Genomic DNA, 19,890 nt, shown 5'->3' with positions numbered 1-19,890 from the left:
AGATTAATTAAGACTGCTGGTCCTCCCACAGAATTGCCCTTCTCCTCAGCTTCTTCCAGCCTTCCCTAATTCAACAACAGGGGTTAGCTGCTTCTGTCCATTGGTTTGATGCAAAATCTCTGCATCTGACTCTTTCAGCTGCTTGTTGGGTCTTTCAGAGGGCAGTCATGATAGGTCCCTTTATGTGAGCACTCCATAGCCTCAGGAATAGTGTCAGGCCTTGGGATCTCCCCATTGAATTTGTTCCTTGAAAAGAATGGGCAATGAAGGAGTCAGGCACTGCGGCTCATGCCTGAATGCTGGCAAGGCTGAAACAAGAGGATTACCAGAGTTTGAGTCTGAAACTGGTCTGTGTTGCATAGCGAATCTCGGGCAAGTGTAGGCTATGAATTAAGACACGGAACAGAACGTCAGACACAGAAACCAAACGAGGAGAAGAGAGGGGAGGGGAGGAGAGGAGAGGAGAGGAGAGGAGAGGAGAGGAGAGGAGAGGAGAGGAGAGGAGAGGAGAGGAGAGGAGAGGAGAGGAGAGGAGAGGAGAGGAGAGGAGAGGAGAGGAGTGAGGGAATGAGCAATGGGTTAGAGAGGATGGATGGAAGGAAGGAAGGAAGGAAGGAAGGAAGGAAGGAAGGAAGGAAGGAAGACATAAAATAAACTCCAAAATTTTACTGTCTTAACATGACTGATATTAAATTTTTTTGCAGATGTGTGTGTCTGTGTGTGTGTGAGTGAGAGAGAGAGAGAGAGAGAGAGAGAGAGAGAGTCAGAAGAGCCTTCATGCAGTTTACACCCTGCCTGCTTTTCTGATTGCCCTGGGTGTGTGTGTGTGTGTGTGTGTGTGTGAGAGAGAGAGAGAGAGAGAGAGAGAGAGAGAGAGAGAGAGAGAGAGTCAGAAGAACCTTCCTGCAGTTTCCACCCTGCTTGTCTGATTGCCATTGTTATAAGCACAGTTAACAGACTCTGTCTATCCTAACATCGCATGCCTGTGTCTTACTTTATATAACTATGCACTTGCTTTTAAAATAAAAGATGTTTAGCCACAAGCTCTTTCCTTTCGCTGCTGCGGCCGCAGCCATGAGTATGTTCAGGCTACAGAAGAGGCTTCCTCTAGTGTCCTCGGCTGCGGGAAAAAGAAGGTCTGGTTGGATCCCAATGAGACCAATGAAATCGCCAATGCCAACTCCCGTCAGCAGATCAGGAAGCTGATCAAAGATGGGCTGATCATCCGGAAGCCTGTGACTGTCCATTCCCGGGCTCGTTGCTGGAAAAACACCCTGGCCCGACGGAAGGGCAGGCATATGGGCATAGGGAAGAGGAAGGGCACTGCCAATGCTTGGATGCCCGAGAAGGTGACCTGGAGGAGAAGGCTGAGGATCCTGCGCCGGCTTCTCAGGAGATACCGGGAATCTAAGAAGATTGACCGCCATATGTACCACAGCCTGTACCTGAAGGTCAAAGGGAATGTGTTCAAAAACAAGCGGATCCTCATGGAGCACATCCACAAACTGAAGGCAGACAAGGCCTGCAAGAAGCTCCTGGCTGACCAGGCTGAGGCTCGCAGGTCTAAGACAAGGAAGCACAAAAGCGCTGGGAGGAGCGCCTCCAGGCCAAGAAGGAAGAGATCATCAAGACTGTCCAAGGAGGAGGAGACCAAGAAGTAAAGCCTCCCTCGTGTCTGTACATAGCGGCCTGGCTGCAGCCTCATGTGGATCAGTCTTTAAAATAAACAAGCCTTTGTCCGTTAAAAAAAAAAATGTTTAACCTTTTGAAAATTTTCTCTAAATTTTTCATTTTTACTGTTACGTGCTAAGAACATCTATAAAAATCTTTCAAAAGTCATTTTTACATAAGTTTTTAGAGGTGGAATTGCTCAGTTAAAAATTAGCTTATACCTAGCTATATTAATACTTTCAGTATATAAATCTGTGTTTATACTTAAGACCAACAGCTCACTTAGCACCTACTAGACACGGATATTTTCATGCTTACTACTTCATTTCCCCTGCAGTTTTAAAACACCGGTTTAAAAGTATGAAAACAACTACATGTGCTCATTACAGAACATTTTTTATGTTTTTATTTGTTATTTATTTGGGGGGGACATGTCTGCCAATGCTTACATGTGGAGGTCAAGTGGCAGCTTGCAGGAGTCTGTTCTCTCCTTCCATCATGTGAGCTCTGGTGCTTCAACTCAGTGTCAGGCTGTATGGCAAGGACCTTTACACACGGAGCCATTTCCCTAGCATGCCATTGAACAATAGATTAAAGATGTAAACGCATGTTCAAATTTAAAATTGTTCACATAGTGATGACATTATAAAGATTTTTTTTTAATTTTTGCTAACCTTTTTTCTAATACATTTACCCAAATTCGTACCTTCTATAAAGATCTTAGGAGCCTTTCCTGGGCTAGAAGAATCTGATCTCCTACTGTAACTGAAATCATTTCTATCCTGCATCTTTTTATTGCCTCTTTTAACCTTCTGAACAACACAGGAAGTATAGGCTGCTGTAGCTTCCATCCTTTGCAAAGCTGGATCGGGGAAGAACCTTGGGAATTAGTTCAGGTGAAAGGCTAGAGGATTGCCAGGTAGTGAGATGCTCGGTTGACATTGCCCAGAGCTCTTGCCTCCTGCTCCATGACTACAGAGTCCTCTGGTGTTGAGCTCAGTGTATACTTCACTGCCTTACAACAGGGTAACCACCTAATACATGGTCCAAATAAGATCCTTTATAAAAATAGGGTGCCATTATGGATTAGTACAGAACAGCAAGTACAAATTGGGGCTGCCTCACTCCCAACAAGTGACAGATGGTCACTCTCCATTCCCAGATTTTCATCCCTTTGAAAAGGAATGAGATGGAATCAATGCAAATAGCCAGGGGAACAAGTTCAGCAAATTGGTACTGATGAGAGACTCTAGGCTGGACCAGAGCACAGAGATGAGCAGTGCATGGCCCCTGGCTGGCTCAAGCCGTAGACATGAAGACAGTTGACTGGCATAAGATGCAGCCTGTGGTGTTGCTGCAAAAGGGCTGCTGACCCTCCACCGGACCCCAGTCTCTTAGGTATTGTCAGTGCCCCTGCCTCTCCTCAGAACTGGACAGGATTTCACTTGTTCCATGGGCAGATAGACAGTGGATGTCTGTTCATGAGAAGAGAGAGAAGGTGCTCCGTCTAGATGAAGTGATTAAAGTGGCGCTGGGAAAGAGATGTTGTGTCACTTTTTAGTGATGCTTGTGAGCTAGGCTCAGCACTTCTATGTTACAGGGCTTCCAGTTCAAAAGTTACCAGGGAGTTCTTCAGATGACCCAGGGAGTTTCTCTGGATCATCTCTCCCCAAAGGCCACAACTAAAACTGTCCAGATAGGAGCTTGTACTTGTTGACACTTTACACATGCCACAGATTTCCCTACCGTAGCCTGGATGGGGTTAAACACTGATCAATACAATTTCCTTTGGGCAGTCAAATGGATTTCTCAGGAATGCTAAGTAAAGGGGGGGGGGCTTCTTGTTAATAGATCTTCTTTGAAAGAAATGAACTTGTCTATCAGCTAATGCCACACAATTTAGCCTTCTGATATATTCCAAAATTATTCTCAGAATCCAGAGTGCTAAAAGATGTTCCTGGGACAACTACTGGACTGTGGTTGGAGGGCAAGGTTCTTTTCTTTCATTCTTTCTCTTTGGGTGTATATTTGTCTTTATTTCATCATTGATTATGGTGGTTGAGACAGGTGGCCTCCAGCTCACAGCAATCTTCTTGCCTCGACCTTCCAAGTGTTATGACACCAGAAGAGCATATACATTGGATTTCAAATGGTTTTCTTTTTAAAGGCTAGTATCAATTCACACAAAGGTGTGATTTAGATATCAGGATTCTTTGACCTGCAGTCTCTCTGTATATCTTCTCTCTCTCTCTCTCTCTCTCTCTCTCTCTCTCTCTCTCTCTTCCTCTCCTTTTCTTTTCTTTTGTTATATCATCAAATGATACAATTTTATAGAAGTCTCATTGGCAGGCTTGCAGAACTCTCAGTGTCTCTTTCTGAAACAGACTTCTTCAGGTCTCTGCGTGGAGAGACAGCAGAGAGAGCAGTATTTGTTGAGCCTTTACAGAGAGCAAGCTGACTCCTGGGCTACTAGTGAGCCTCAGGTCATTAATTCCAGCAACACTTCGCTCGCTCTTGCTCCAGTTTTTAAAGGAGAAAAACAGAGTCGTGCAATGTCACCTGCTAGTAAAACTTAACTTTGGTCCTGGGTTAGACCAGTGGGAAGGAAGATGGTGGTGATTCTGCTTTCTCTGTATTTCTTTCCCTGAGCCTGTATTTTTCTCTGAGCCTCCTTGGGAATCCAAATTAGGGTTCATCAATTTCCTTCTCAGGATTCGGTGCTAAGACATTTTCAGGGACTAGTTTTCTAATGGGTCCCTTTGGCCACAGACAAATGATTTCACTGCTCTGAGCCTCCACCGCTTAAGCTTTCCCATGGGAAATGAAGCAGTATCTGTACTATCGCATGGGGAGCACACACCCATCGCTGGTCTCCTGTAAGAGCTCTGTCACGTCTTCCACCCCAGCCTTGCAGGTGTCTGCTCTCCCTCAGTTTGCCCAATTTTACCTACTCCATGCTAAAGTTGGATTCATTGGGGCCGTATCCTAAGCAATGTACATAGCATATATGTATATATCCAATGAAAGTAGAGGTGACGTTTTCTAGGGGATAAATGAGAAAGGGGAAGGGCAATAAAAAAAAGAGTAGGGGAGAACTGAAAAAATATACTCAAAATACAATATATATAAGAATTAACAAAAATTTATATTATGAAGAAATTCAAGCAGTCTGATATTTAATTGATATGGTTATCCTATAGTTTACATAGATGGGCAAGTTTTTCCTGCATGCATACATAGAAAGAAATACACACAAATACTGAGTGGCACAAAAGCAAATGTCCAGTTGGTGTTAAAAGTGCAAATGTTTCTTCCTTGTCTATGGTCCTTGGAGCTTTTCTGACTTCCCAGATAAAATGAACCCCAGCCTTTCATCCCTTACATCTGATTGACACACTGCCTGGCTTTTCCTACCTCTGTCTTACTTTTTTTTTTTTGTTTGTTTGTTTTTGTTTTTTTGTTTTTCGAGACAGGGTTTCTCTGTATAGCCCTGGCTGTCCTGGAACTCACTTTGTAGACCAGGCTGGCCTCAAACTCAGAAATCCGCCTGCCTCTGCCTCCCAAGTGCTGGGATTAAAGGCGTGCGCCACCACGCCCGGCACCTCTGTCTTACTTAAAGCCCAAGTACATGCTCCTCTCCCCTACCTTTCCACCAGCTCTCCCATGCTGGGTCTCTCGTATTCCTCATCTTCCAACCTGACAGTAGACAGTTGGGTGATATCTGTAGGATGAAGCAGTGTTTACTCTCCATGTGTAGACATCCACTGCTCTAGGGAAACTAAATAGCTAGAGCCAAGGTTGGCATCCCAAGCCTTTCCATCCATAGCAATTCCAATTGCTATGATACAGGTATCATAAAACATATATGACATAGAAACTTGAAATTTGTGAATTGACAAAGTAAATATTTCCTATGATTTTCTTGACTATTGGGAAATTATTCTACCTTGGAGATCACTGAGATGAATGGCTGCCAATACATGCAACAGAAGGTAACATACACAATTCGGACAATGTCTGTCCCTCACAGATGCTTCCCAAACATACTAAAGTTTGACCCTTTGTTGGGGAACTCAGTTAGTGATGAGTGTTCATGGACACCCCATAACCCAAGAAATGAGGAATACAGAAAAGTGTGGGGAATGGGATGCCTTGAGAGATGCATAGGGCTGGACTTGAACCTAGGTCCTGAACTTTGAAATGAAACAATTTACTTAATTATATAATGGTGTAGTTGGTAAGCCTTGACAGTTCTACTGAGAGCAGGGTGAGGGGGCTGTCAGAAGCATTCTGGAACAACATACTCTCTTCCTTAGCTTTGGTCTGATATTGTAACATCTTGGCATGGCGTGGCCCAGTTCATCAAAGGCTCTGATTGGAGATTTAAAAAAAATATGAGAAAATGGGTATATATGTTGCTTAATAAATGCAGCCTGGTAGAGAAAGTTTGCAGGAGGAGAAGATTCATGAACAGGGACCTTGATGTAATGGTTTTGTTACATTTCCTAAACATTTGGTAAGCTCTGACTCTGGGCTCCTATATGCTCTTGTATCCTGGACAGTCACACAGATCATCTTTAGTGCTGATAGCAGCTGCATAAAAACCAGAGTGCAGGGGGAGTGGACAGCTTTCTAACGGGCAAATGGAAGTCATTTCCCCCAAAATCATAGAGCTGATAAAATGGTAGACAGTGATGTAAACCTCGATTCTGTTAAACTTGGGAAGCCCATTCTGAGTGTGAACCATGCCCACAGGATGTATTGCATATTTTAGTGTTGCAGATGTTTAAATTATAACCAAAAAAACCAATGGTATCAAATGGGGAAAACCAGGCCTGTCCAGAGAAAGCTGTGTTCTGCCTTTTGTGCTGGCTGCTAAGCGTGTCAGGGAAGGCTCTCATGGTGAATCAGGAATACTGGTTTGGACAGTTGAATCATAGCCCAAAGTTTTGGGGTAAAAAAAACCAAGAGCCAGAACAAAAAGCCACCCCCAAAAATGTACCTTGGTCACTGATTCCCCAGTTCCTGCATTGTCCTTAATGAAGCTCTGAAATGAACCAGCCAAATGTCATGAAGCAATTCTATGAAGCAGTGACTGGCAGTTAGACTCAGGGGTTGACAATCACATGGTGGGAGCTGTAAAATACAGCTGGACTTGGTGGCTATGAACCATGAGGCCTTCTGTTATGTGTGCCACCCTAATCAGAAGTTCTGTGCCTCTAAGGATCCTGCTAAATGTTCTGATCTGGGACGGGCTGTGTTTCCTGAGGCTATGGCCCTTTGCAGAACTGGCGACCTAGGGTTATGTCTTACTCTACTCATATTCTGCCGGTCCAGGTGTGAGACAGTAACAGCCCTTGCTGCCGGGCAATGCCTGTGTTGTACTGTATACTTGTGTGTGTGTCTGTGCTTACGTCCTCTCTTGTACTCGATGTACTGCATGTGTGGAAAGATCCTCCGCAGACAAGAAGACGAACTCTCTGGAGCTGTCCCTTCCTTCTGAAGAGCTGGGCATTTGTTCCTAGAACTGTTGAAAGCCGTACCCTTAGAACTTTGTAATAGCCCTATATCACAGAAAATCAGAGCCAAGATCTCTGCCTTTTGGAACCCATAAAATGCCAGTGTCTTAATATGACAGACTTAGAAATGTTATCATTTCAACTATCAGAACATAAGGATCCTAGTATATAGGATCTCTAGCACTAATATATGCAACAAATATCTCTTCTGTGCTTTCTGTAAGCCTGGCATTACATTACGCTCTTTGGTTAAGGGAGTGAGTAAGACCACTAAAACCCTTGATTTCAAGAAGTTTGCAAAGAATGTCAGAATTTAAGAATCGTAAAAATGTTAGATCCTCAGAGAACTAAAACACTGGTATGCTGAAGTTCTTAAGCTACTAAAGGTGGGAGAGAGCCTTAGATCATTTTTTCCAGCTCTCACTACCTTTTTATGAGGCCTGGGACTTATTGCAGGCTAGCTGGATTCAAATCTCACTAATAAGAACATCATTTCAGTTCAGTGACATCACAGAATGGCTGGGTCGCAAGGGCTCGGCCTTCACCCAACCCTGGCTGCTCATTTTACCAGAGAGGCCACTGTGGCTTAAAGAGGGCAGCCAGTTGTTCTGTAAAAAAAAAAAGGCTCAGTCAGCAGAAGACAACCCCAGGCTTTCCTGCCTCTGTTAAAGAAAGGCTAAACTAGAAGACCCTCCTGCTGTTTCTGAGGTATTCTGCTAGGCCCACTTTTGTGAGCTCTCCCTGCTCTTCAGAAGGAGCGCTCGCTCGCCAACTTTCTCTGCACAGGGTCAGTCCTTGTGCGGGCCACACGTGCAGTGTATCGTCGCGTTCAGAGCCCCCTCCCCCGTTGATGCGTGTTTTATTTTGTTGCCTCCCCTTCCCCGTGTGCCTCGAAATCGATTTTCATTATTTTTTTTTCTGTCTGTGTTTGTCTTTGTGGCCCGCAGGTGCTCCCTTGCATTGTTCATCTGCTTCATCAACCCCTATTGAGCAGTCCCCCTCCCCGCCCCCCTCCCCTCCGGCCAATGAGAGCCAGAGGCGGTTGCTAGGCAACGGTGTGGCCCAGCCAACCCCGGACTCAGACTCTGAGGAAGAGTTTGTCCCTAATTCATTCTTAGTTAAAAGTGGCTCCGCCAGCCTGGGGGTCGCAGCAAACGGTAAGTGCTTCTCTTTTTTGCTAACTTTTGATAGTTTGTTGCATTTCTTTCTTCTCGTGGGCTATGCCTGCTCTCGACCGCTTGCAGCTTGCAGGGGTGGAGTGGCTTGGTGCATGGTGGGCTTGTGGGTAGACAGGGACCTGGGTAGTTCCGTGGGCTTGGGGTAGGTAGCTCCTGTCTCTGCCCCATGGAGGAGACTTTATCCCGTGACAGGTGCACGAAACAGAGATCACAGACAGCAGGAGACAAACACTGAGCAGAGACAAAGACCCAAATTGGAGGGTGGGGGACATGTTTGACTGATTGGCTTGCTGCTGTGTGCAAAGCGACCGCGCCAGACATAGTCACCTGTTGCTTCATTAGATTCTCCCTACAAGGTTTTGAAACTAGCAGGAATTTAGTGCCCCTCAATAACAATATGAAAACTGAGAGAAAGGTTGTTGGCTGAAGCCCAAGGCTGTTTTTCAAAGTTCCCTAGCCTGAAGTTGCAGGCAGCTACAGAGCTGAGTCTGACCACGGGCAGAACTGTTAGGTTTCATCAGGACCTGCCTGCCCATGGTTCCATGGTTCGCTCCTTTTCTCCGCTTTCCTCTGCTTTCCTCAAGAGAAGGAGGTGTGAGGCTGTAGGGAAAGAGTACCACCCAGATCCTGTACTGTTACACTTGGCCAGAGATACCCACCTGCCCAACGGCAGCCAGTGCATTTCTCCACAAAGATGTTCCTGCAGGGGATCCAAGCCACTATGGGGTGGACATAAGACTGGATGTGAGAGGGCTTGGGATTACAATAATGGCACCAAAGTTTTCCAATTCTAATAGAAGAAAGTAGGCTTTTCCAGCAAATACCATGGGACGATGTATATTGATTTGACAAGCATTTATTTGTGAATGCCTGCACAGGCTAGAGAGGTGACTCAGTGATTAAGAATATATACACTGTTCTTCCAGAGGTTCTGAGTTCAGTTCCCAACACCCATGTCAGGAGACTCCCAACTACCTGTAACTTTAGCTCCAGGGAATCTAATGCTGTTGGCCTCTGTAGGCATCTGTATGCATGCACAGGTATACATACACATATAATTTAAAATAAAGTAAATCTTATAAGTGATTTATGAAACTGCATCCTACACCATATTTTGGGAAAGGAGCAGAGATGGAGAACATGAGGCAGGGTTGTTTGGTGGAGCCACACAGTTCTATCAAAAGCCCTGTGGCTGGGAGCTTTGGACAAATCTCACTGACTCCCCAAGGTTTTTCAAATGTAAAAGCAGGCAGTGTGCTATCCAGGTCTCAGTGAACAGCATCATAGGGTCTGGGGTGGGGGTCCAGTAAATGTAAATGCTTACCCCATCAGCTGCCACTTCCCTGTATCAGACACACAGAGTGTCTCTGTGAAAGCTCTCTACACATTGTGGAGCACTCGGTATGCTAGGAGAAACACCAGAGGCCCTCTCTTTTCTCAGGAACAGCCAGAGAAAGCTAAAGGTGATAAGAAAGGAGGAGCCTCGGGTGCTGGGTGACAGGGTGATTGAGAGAAAGTCTCACCACTGCCTGGGGGAGTTGGAAATGCCTCCTAGAGATGCCGGCTGGGTGGGTAAGAATGGGTCAAGTGGAACAGACTTTGATGCTAGCACTATTCTGGACAGAAGGGTACACATGGACATAGAATCCCGGGTAGGAGTTGGGCAGCCTGCTTCCACTCCTTTACATCTTGGAACCTTGACACAAAATAAGGCACTGACCTGGAAGGGTGCGAAAGGCTTCACAGCAACATCCTTGGAGCTTCTCCAGCGGCTGAACAGAGCATGCGCACACAGGCCCTGCATACTCTGTGACAGAACCCCATGCACCCCAGGGCCCCGGGTTTGGGGGACTTTCTCTGAGCCAGAGCATTCTTAAGAGGACAGAAGCTGGAACCCTGAACTAAGGGTGACAGACCTGAGTTCCAGCTCTCTGGGTCACTGGATATCTGTCCTTGGCAACTCACTGTCTCGCTTCGGGACATCTTGCCAGTGATGAAGCAGTTTCTAAGGTATTCTGGTTTTATTAATGTCATGTGGTACTGCTGATCATGACTCTGCCAGTCAGGGCATGAGCTTGTTGAGGAAGAAGAATTACATGTGTGAATACATATACATATATCTACATATACATACGTGTGTGTATGTATGTGTGTGTGGGGTGTATAATAGTGCACATATGTAGAACAAATATAGATAGATTGGTAGATAACTAATAATGTTCTGCATTCATTTCTGGCTAAATAAGCCTTTCATGAAAAAGAAGAGAGAAGAAAGTCCTTAATCTATCCCTTTGCTACTAACTGACCCATAGCTGCGCCTTTGTCACATGCTCTGATACAAGCTGAGGCACTATTACTTTGTAGTTGTGCAGGGACCACAGGAGGCCGTTGGCCTACAGATGTTTGCTCACTTCAGCTCCTCTGTGCTCCTGCTTCCCAGGGGCCTCATCTTACTCTGGATTCCTTCCCCAGGGTCTCGCTCTGAGAGTGTCTCCCTGACCATCATTAGTAAATGTGGCCTTTGTGGGAAGAGAGAGCCTGGGTTCTGCTTGGTTGTTGTTCTGGGGTAGGTGCCATGAGAGTCTATTGCTGTGCTCCATCATCTTTCTGTCCCTAAAGTCCCACATGGGAATGTCCTGTTGGTGCAAGTGACAATGAGTAAGTCACCACGTGTGGCTCTAGTAAATGTTTGTAAAGTTTAATTTGATTTTAAGGGGGAAGTGTGAATATATTTTAATGAAGTTATCTGTATTGCTTTTGGTAATTATAGAAGTAAGGATACTTATACCTTATAAATATACCCCAGATGATCTAGGAAAGTGAAAGTGACATTCTTACATAATCTGTATTCTAGAAAAAAAACCACTTTCAGCAGTTTTGTCCATGGTCTCACAAATGCTCTTTTTTCAGTATTTGTTTATTCTGTATTGATTAATAAGTGAATGAATGACCCAGTGAGCAAGCTACAGAGCCAGCTCCCCAATGTGCCATCTCAGGAAGGGTCCCCATCCTCCCCACCCCACCCCGTCCCAGTGGACAACCTGCCATAGTTGTGATAGTTTTAAAATAGCAAAGCTGGGTACTGTGGATGAAAATCAGAGGGAGAGAGCACTTTGCTGGCCTGAGAGGCCCTGGGCAGGATCAGAAAATAACAGAGATGGTAGGTAAATGTCCCGACCTCCATACATCATCTTCTGCCACTGAGCTAAGGCTTGAGGCCACCTGAGGCAGGTCAAATGCTAAATCCCCAAAGGGCAGCTCACCTGAGACTTCATTCCCACTGTACCTTAGATGCTATGGGCTGCTTCTCTGGCTACTGGAGGGTGACAGCACAGAGGTTTCTCACTTTCCAGTGGTTTCCGGAGACAGTGGGAGGGAGTTTGCCCCTTGGAACCTGTTTTCTCAGGGCCCAGGCTGCCTTCCCCCTAGAGTCTCTGCCAGCAGATGTGTTAGCTCCAGACAGTGCTGGGACCAGGGTCTGTGAGGCCTCAGAGCTGCCCTGCAGAAATCCCCATGTAAAGCTCAGAAAGAAGTGTGGGGCATCTCTGCACAGCTCATTGTCCCCATGGAAAAGAAGAGAGGGTAACTCGCTCTTTCTGTCATCACTACCCTAATCCTCCCCAGGGCACTCGTACAGAAGTCACCCATGTGAATAGGAAAGATCAACTGGGCACAGTCCAGGAGCTCAGGAAGTAGTTAGGATTAAGTAGATGCCTGTCCTAACCCCATAGAAACGTCCAGAATCAACAGTGTTTCATCAATTGAGCTAATCTGAATCCTAAGCCAGGGGGCTTTGGAAACTTAGGGGTGGGGCTTAACAGGGTCAGGAAGTGAAGAGCCCTGAGATAGCAATAAAGAGCCGTGGAGAGCTTTCCGAAGCCAGAGAAGGCAGGAGAGGCATCTAATGAGCTCCTTCTGTATGCACACATTCCCTTTACGTGCATTATTGTCTCTGGGCTTCAGTTACTTACATTTCATTTGGGGGGAAACTGAGGCCCAGAGATGAGGACAGTGAAGTAATCATGACCCCACTGGGAGACAAAGACTCAACACCAAAGCATGCTTGCCTCCAGAGCCTCTCTACTGTCTGCCTTATTTCTGATGCCAGATTCAGATCTTTCTGTATCCAGCAGAAGACTGACAGGGTAAGAGGACTTCCACCAGAACTGAGCTGGACTATTTGTTTGTTTGTTTGTTTGTTTCATTTTAAAGAACTACAGGTTGTTTGATTCCTATTGCTCACCTCACGAGCATTTATGAAGCACACAGCACTGAGGAGCCTCTTTATCTTAGGGAGTCCTTGGCTCCTCTTATCTATGCTGTGAGCTATTCCAGTCTCTGGGACAAGAGGTAACATGGTCCCGGAGAGGTAAGCCACTTTCCTTTCTCTGCTTCTGGGAGCCCCTGATGATAAGGTCAGATTTGAACTCTAGGCCTGCCTGAGACCAGAGCATGGAATCTTTATGGAATATTTTTATGGGGACTTCAGGGTTTCATAGATAAATTGGGCCAGATATTTGCCACATAAAATATTGTTGCAGATCCCCAAAAGCAAACCCTCCACGTGTCCTTGGCTCCCCCAGGCTCCAGGCCCTTCCTGCCTGGCCTTAGAAAAGGCTTCAGTGGCCAGCAGCAAGGTTGCTGGGCATTTTCATTGACTTGCTTAGGTCTTAGGCAGCTGGGAGTATTTTTGTTTTGACTTCCAATCCAGCAGAGGAGTGTTTATTTTTCTTTCTAAATGGGAAACACTGCTAGGTAGGCAAGCTCCTTCCAAAAAGTGTTTTCTTAAAAAAAAAAAAAAAATTTAAAAATCCAACTTAATTTAGAACCTATGCAGAGTTCTCAGGGGAGTCTGCTGGGTCCTTTTAAGTCAGCTTGTGAAATCAGAAAGCAAAACGAAGCCAGCTTCTAATGATAGAGAGACGTGCCCAGCCAAATTGTCTTTCTTCTTTTGCTGTGAGTCCCATGGAACCCGTGGCAGCCATAGGACTTGGGTCTGCCTGCTTGACACGTTCCCGGAATGAAAGGTTGCTGGGGTGTGTAAAGTTCTCTGCCAATCCTGTCTTCAGCTTCTCTCAACTCTTCTTGCATGAAAAGACACTTGTTGGTAAACCCGTTCTTGTGACACAAGCTGCATGGGGAAATCCGTCCGAGTTCCCTCTTCCCTGCTAGGAAGACACACTGATTCCTTCCTTTCTTCATTCATCCCCCCAAAGACATGTTACGTGTTGGTGGGTGCTTTTCAGAAAGATGAAGGTGAGGAGTGTTATGAGCAGAAAGCTCTTATTAAAGTAAATGAGCCCCTGGGAACCACATGCCTGGCAGACTCCTTTCTTCTCAGATCTCAGAGTAAATGGAGTATCCTGTGTGTGTACTTGTCCTAAAACTCCTCCTGTCACCAAGTACATCAGCATCTCTTCAGAAAAGCAGACAAATCGTTTATACTAGTGGGAAGAAAGGAAGACAGACAGACAGACTCCAGGCCTCCTATCATTTCAAGACACATTTTTGCAACCAAACAAGATGGATTGGTTGGTTGGTTGGTTGGTTGGTTGGTTGGTTGACTGGCTGGCTGGTTTGGTTTCATTTGCTTTGGTTTAGGGTTTTTTTTTTGTTTTGTTTTGTTTTGTTTAAGACATGGCCTTGATGTGTAGGTAGTACAGGTTGGCTTTGAACCTGTGATCCTCCTAAGCCAACCTCCCAAGTCCTAGGATTACAAATATGGCTACCCACACCCATATCCATGCCCAGCTTCAAAGTTGTTATTGTTGTTTAATGTCTATTGGCATGTGTGTGTGTGTATGTGCACGTATAGATCAAAGACAGCCTTAGGTGTCATCTTGAGCAATGTTGCTGTCTTCCTATGGCCTGGAACTGACCACTTCGGTGTGTCTCGCTAGTCAGCGAGCACCAGGGCTCTTCTGTCTCTACCTCCCTGGCACTGTGATTTTAAGTGTTCACCACAGCACTCAGCTTTTTATCTAGTGCCAGAAATCAAACTCAAGTCCTCACACCTGTTAGACAAGCACTTTACTGGCTGAGCTCTCTCTCTCTCTGCCAATGATGTTTGGATGTCTCGCTGTCTTTAGAACAGATACCACCTCTGCTTGGGACTCCATTTCCTGGCCCAATTTCAAGTGTACGGAGGTCAGCTTTGGCTTTGCCTGATTCCTAACTTGAAAAAAATCACAACTACATTGAAAAGTCAGTTAATGTCCTTTCTTCTCCCTTCCCACTTACATAGGACACACAGCCATCCCAGGACCAGTGCACGGAGCCACACAGACACAGCCATGCAGATAGAAACTGGCCCCGGTGCAGTCAGGATTCAGTGTGTCCTCGGTGCCTGTACTCTTTGTCCTCTGCCAGGTGCTCCCCTAACTAGACCTATGCCTCCCACCAGGAACAAACTATTATGGCCCCTAATTGGGGGCGGCAGGGACAGCCTTAACAGGGTCATTTCTATTTTATGTAGTTTACAAAGCCCTTTTTCATGCCTTACCCCGGGCAAACCCTGGTGACTATAATCTAATTGCCACTTTGGCTTTCTAGAAGGTAGGGCTCCTCCTTGACCCTACAAAATAAACAAGTCACACTTTGAATTAATATAACCCAATGTCCAGGGGAAGCCAGGGCCCTCTCATTAGTCACTCACGTGACTAGAATGCAGCCTCTGGCATCCCTTTCCCACTCGTTTCCCCCAAATGCAGTTGTATTAAAAAGTACCAAAATACCACCAGGTTTAGTGTGTGGTTTGGTTGGCTCTCAGGACCCCAAAGCCACCCCATGAGGAGGCATATCAGCCGTGTGTCCTGACTTTTCCCATCTGGAAACAGCCGGCTTTGTGTTCCCGTTGGTATGTGAGTGGCTGGTTCTACAGAGTCCTTATTTACAGCAGACCACATCAGAAAGTGCCTCCTGACAACCAGGGTGCCCAGGCTGTTGAAGAGGAGCCTGGAAGGAAGCCAAGGAGACAGAGGAAGTTAGCATAATTCCCATTCAGACAAACCCCTTTCCTAAAGCCCTCTCACATGCAATCAGCTCGTTTTCTTAGATGCATAGAGCCTCAAGGATGACTGAGCTCAGGGCTCGGCAAGCACTGCATGCTGGAGGTAAAATGTGCAGAGGCAGCTCTGTGTCCATTTGGGATTGGCTTGTACACCGGTCAGTCCTGTCTGTGAAGCACTCTGTCATCGACAAAGCTTACTGTCCAGTTACAAATCTCAGCTGATGGCACTCCCCAGACCTGGATCTGGCATGGGATTCCACTAGTGAGGGGGCTGCAGATCAGGACACCCAAGTGACCCCTTCAGTCTGTCTCTGACCTTCTGTGTCACCCTTGGAAGTCTATGGGTCTGGACACTGAGGGACCTGGACTGAATCAATGTTTTCCAGGCTTTGTCTCTGTGTCCCTGTCACAGCGTGGACCCTCGAACCATGCCTACCTACACCATTATTTATGTTCTTTTAAACTGCCTCTTTCCCCAAACTTTTTGGATTTTACTGAATTTCCTTGTTTTAAGAGGAAATTGTGTACTGGGACTGCAATTCCCTTGCCATATGGCAAGTGTATGATTGGCCATAAATAGAAGCTAACTGTAAAAATAAATACAATGAAAGCAGGTTATCATGTTCTGGTGAGAACATGCCTGCTCAAAGCTGTGGGGCAGAGCCTTGGCTGTCTTTGTTAAACAGGGACATTGGCAAGTGTTGAATGTTAAAGCATACACTGGGTGCCAATCTGAGGTTTCCTCTACTTCATGAAAAGGGTTAAAGAAAGAAGCCCTCCCCATGGGAGAAATACTCAATGGGTGTTCTCAGCAGACACTGAAGACCATACACAGGGGACACAGCTCGGCAGCCTTTTCTAGACTGCTGTCTATGCATTTAGTGCCACCTTCACAGCCTTCCCACCTTGAGAACAAACGTCTCAGGCAGCTCCCCCCACCCAGGCATCTTCCCTCGCCTCTGCTGGGTCTTTGCAGGCCATCTGTTCCTGCCCTCCCCCTCTGTCTCTGGCCCTCTGCCCCTGTCATCAGGTCTGAGCTGGGTGCTTTGAGCTCAGCTGGATCCCCCATTACTGGTTAATAGCTCTCAGTGTGGACCAGGAAACCATGTGGCTTCCTCTGAACTGCCATTATTTATGTAGGTGTTTGAGATTCAGCAACTTTAAAAAAAATCTCTTTGCTTTATAAGACCAGAAGAACCAGAAATGGCACAATGTGGAACCAGGGTAAAGATGGGCTGGGAAGGTGGGGGTAAGTGGATCCCCGCTGTGATGGGTGGCCGCCTGGGATCTGCTCAACCTCTTCCTGTCCTATCTCTTCTTCTGTCAGGTTTATTAGCTTCACAAGATTGCTGTGCAAATGAGAAGACAGAGTGTTTTCTCTACTAGCAATGCCCAGTGAAAGCTGGTTTCCTTCTTGCCCTTTGGTATCACAGAAGAGTCCAGATATCTTGGGGGGGGGGGCAAGGAGGAGGCAAATTTTTTCACTCCTTCCCCTCCTGGCTTAGAAGAACCACAATTAATAACTCTGCCCAGGAGTCCTTAGCTGCCGCCCCCTCACGTGCACACACACACACACACACACACACACACACACACAAGCAGCAGCAGCAGCACCACCACCACCACCACTACCACCACCATCACCACTCTGAAAGATTTCAGGGAGGGAGAAAAAGAGGGAGGGAGTGATGGAGCCCGAGGCAGCAGCTAAACAAATATAGCACAGGGGCCTTAGAAACCATTGCTGAATTCCTAGCCAGAGTTTCTCCACTGTTCCTGGTCCCCACTGGTCCAGCATCCTGATGCCTTTTCCTCCTGGCCAGCGGCCTTCCCTCCCCCCATGGAGTTGAAAGGAGAGGAAACTGGCTGGTAATTCATTTATGCCCCCTTCCCTCTCTCCTGGTAGATCATGTTTCTATAAATAACCCTGGAAAGCTACAGCAACAGCTCATGATAATAGTATGTATATTTATACTTCCAGACCCTTCTCTTTCGATGCCCCAGAGAAAGTTCTCTGAGATGCACACCTGATGAGAACTAGTTTCTACTCCCCACTACCTGTGACCTCGGGAACTCTCCTGTCTCACGCAGTGCCCATCTGTGAAAGGGGGCTGAGGACAGCAGCCTGGGGCTGTCTCAAAGGCAGAATAGGTGAGAGTTCAGTGTGCTCGAGCACATGGCCGCCACTGTCCCCTTAGTCACCTCTCTTATTTATTAGAAACAAATAGGGGGCATTTTCAGGATGAAAAGGTTATTGTAGCTGAAGTGGAGTTTGATGACCTGTCTGCTGTCATCCCGTAAAAAAGTGAAAGCTGAGAGGCTACCCACCTGTTTGCTGATTTTACAAACTCTGCTGTCTTTGTGCACAGTGCTGCTTAGTGTATTCTTGCCCTGAACCATTGCAGTAACATCCTCTCTAGCTTGCTGCCTCCTTCTCAGCCTTCTGACCACTGAGCTCCTTCCCAATCCCGATTTTGCTACCTCCAGGCCTCACTGCCAGCCCAGTCAAAGCCAGCCCAGGCCCTGTGTCCGATGCTTGCCTGCAGCGGATTTCTGACAAATGCCGAGAGAAAAGCTCCTGTACTCTTAATTATTTTAAAGTCAGACCAGGGGGGGATCTGATGAGACTGATACGGAAAGAAGCCTGTTAGCCCCTCAGAAATAATTCAACCCAGCAAATCATGATCAAGTACCAGCTATGTGTCCAGGCCCATGGAGAAGAGCCTCTGGGAGAGGAACTCAAACCTCAACAGCTCATCACTGAAGCAGGCAGGCAGCCAGCCGTGAGGACAGAGCCATGAAGGTTCTGTGCAAACTGGGAGGATCCCTGTACCGTTTACATGCTCACCAGTGGTTAGCCGAACTTTGGTACGTGGCAAGTCAATTGCCTCTATGTAGCCAGATACTCCCAGTTTCGTGCTGGGTCTAGAAGCATTTCCTCTGTGAGCAGCTATGTGAGAGAGATGCTGGGGTGCCCTGGAACCCTTGACAGGAGGCAGGGCTCTCATCTCTGTGGAGTGAAACCTAGTGTGAAGGGTCAAGGCCAAACCCACTCCACCTTCTTCCTTTTCTTGGACAGCCAAGCCTTCTGACAAACTCCATTTTCCTGGGGGTTTCCTATAGGGATGGGATAAGCAGTGCCCTCTAGAGGCTGGGGTGTGTGCTACTCTGCATCCAACTCACATCAGAGACCACTGAGTGAGGGCAATACTTCAGGAACCAAGCAGGGTTTGATGCCACCTTGAGACTGTGTGGCAGAAAAGTGTGTGCCATCCATCACCAAGCACCTGGGGGCACAGGGGTCGTGCTGGGTGCTTTGCCTTTTCTCCTACACACACACACACACACACACACACACACACACACCATTGAGTCTGCCCGGAGATCAGAGAGTGTCAAGCAGGAGACTTGCAGTGTGACCGAATTGCTCTACTAGCTGTGATTAGGGAATGACCAAACTTCTGAGTCTCCTCCTTTCCCCGACATTAGTTAGCATGTGATGGGACTATTACCAAAACACTGGGCTGGTGTCAAACTTGAAAAGGAAATTTCATTTGTAGTGGTTCTTGTTTCTAGTGTCGTGGGCTGACACACATGGTCTTCAGGATCACTCGGATAGCAGGTGCAACGCTGGCCCAGTGCGCCTGGCCTTTCAACCCAATCTCTTGCCCCATTGGGTCTCTTCTTTGGTCATCTAACAGCTTTTGTCCTCCTTTCTTGACAGCCCCCCCACATACACCCGCTCTTGGGGAACCTCCAAAGCAGATGAGAGATTTCTTTTCTAGCCCCCTTGCTTGGAGGGCAAAACTGCCTGTGCATTTTAGCACCAAACCCCAGGCCCTGATCAGAAACCCACTGAATGGAAGTTGCTGAGTTGCACTCCAGTGCTCGTGGCTCTAAGACGCCCTGTTGGGCCCCTATGTGGGTGACAAGATGATGCATGGGATCTGGCTGAGCTGCTTATTTGTCTGAGCTGGTGATGGCCTTTATCCTGAGGTGAGTTAATGGCAAGGGGGCAGGGGCCCCTTAAGGATTGGACAATGGCCTAGCATCCCAGGTCATCTGATCACTCAGAGGCCTGGCCCTAAGTCCCTCCCAGCACAGGAGGCCTCTGTCCCCTCTGCTTCCCATCAGCTCCACTCACCAGCCAGAGGTGTTTCCAGCCCAGCAGGAGAAGCCTTGGGATAAAGCATCAAAGACAACTGTGATAACAAAGGATGTTAGGGTTCTGGGATAATGCGCCCCCACACACACACCCCACGCCCGCCCATCCTGCCCATCCTGCCCATCCTGCCCAGGGCCCACACCCAGCCAGCCCACACTAGATTCTAGCTGCTCTTTTTGATGCAGATTCCAGTTCTACCTTTTCTCCTGGCAACCAGGGCCCTCCAGAGTCCACCTCTTCCTGCTTCCCTGAACCACTTCCCCAGTGAAATAAGTTCCTGGCCCCACTGGCCTTACTAGCTGCCTCAGTTACAGCAGCTCTCCCAACAGCTCCTTCATTAGCATCTGA

General features: G+C 47.0%; 1 protein-coding gene and 1 pseudogene across 2 annotated transcripts in view; both read left to right on the top strand.

Annotated features, from left to right (window-relative positions):
* Tenm4 (teneurin transmembrane protein 4) overlaps nt 1-19,890 on the top strand; it is a 703,400-nt gene that overhangs the window by 425,895 nt on the left and 257,615 nt on the right. Inside the window, exon 6 of one of the 2 annotated variants that reach the window (XM_029479435.2) lies at nt 8,138-8,347. The exons of the other annotated variant lie outside the window; for it this stretch is intronic. Coding sequence (XP_029335295.1) covers nt 8,138-8,347 — 210 coding nt within the window. The remainder of the gene's footprint in view (nt 1-8,137; nt 8,348-19,890) is intronic. 2 annotated transcript variants of the gene reach the window in all.
* On the top strand, nt 1,066-1,661 carry LOC110297533 (large ribosomal subunit protein eL19 pseudogene; annotated as a pseudogene).

Source organism: Mus caroli, unplaced genomic scaffold (genome assembly GCF_978045245.1).
Source record: "Mus caroli unplaced genomic scaffold, Mus_caroli_1 scaffold_8, whole genome shotgun sequence".
Classification (NCBI taxonomy): domain Eukaryota; kingdom Metazoa; phylum Chordata; class Mammalia; order Rodentia; family Muridae; genus Mus; species Mus caroli.
Note: the sequence above shows the minus strand (reverse complement) of the source record. Positions and strands in the feature narration are given on the sequence as shown.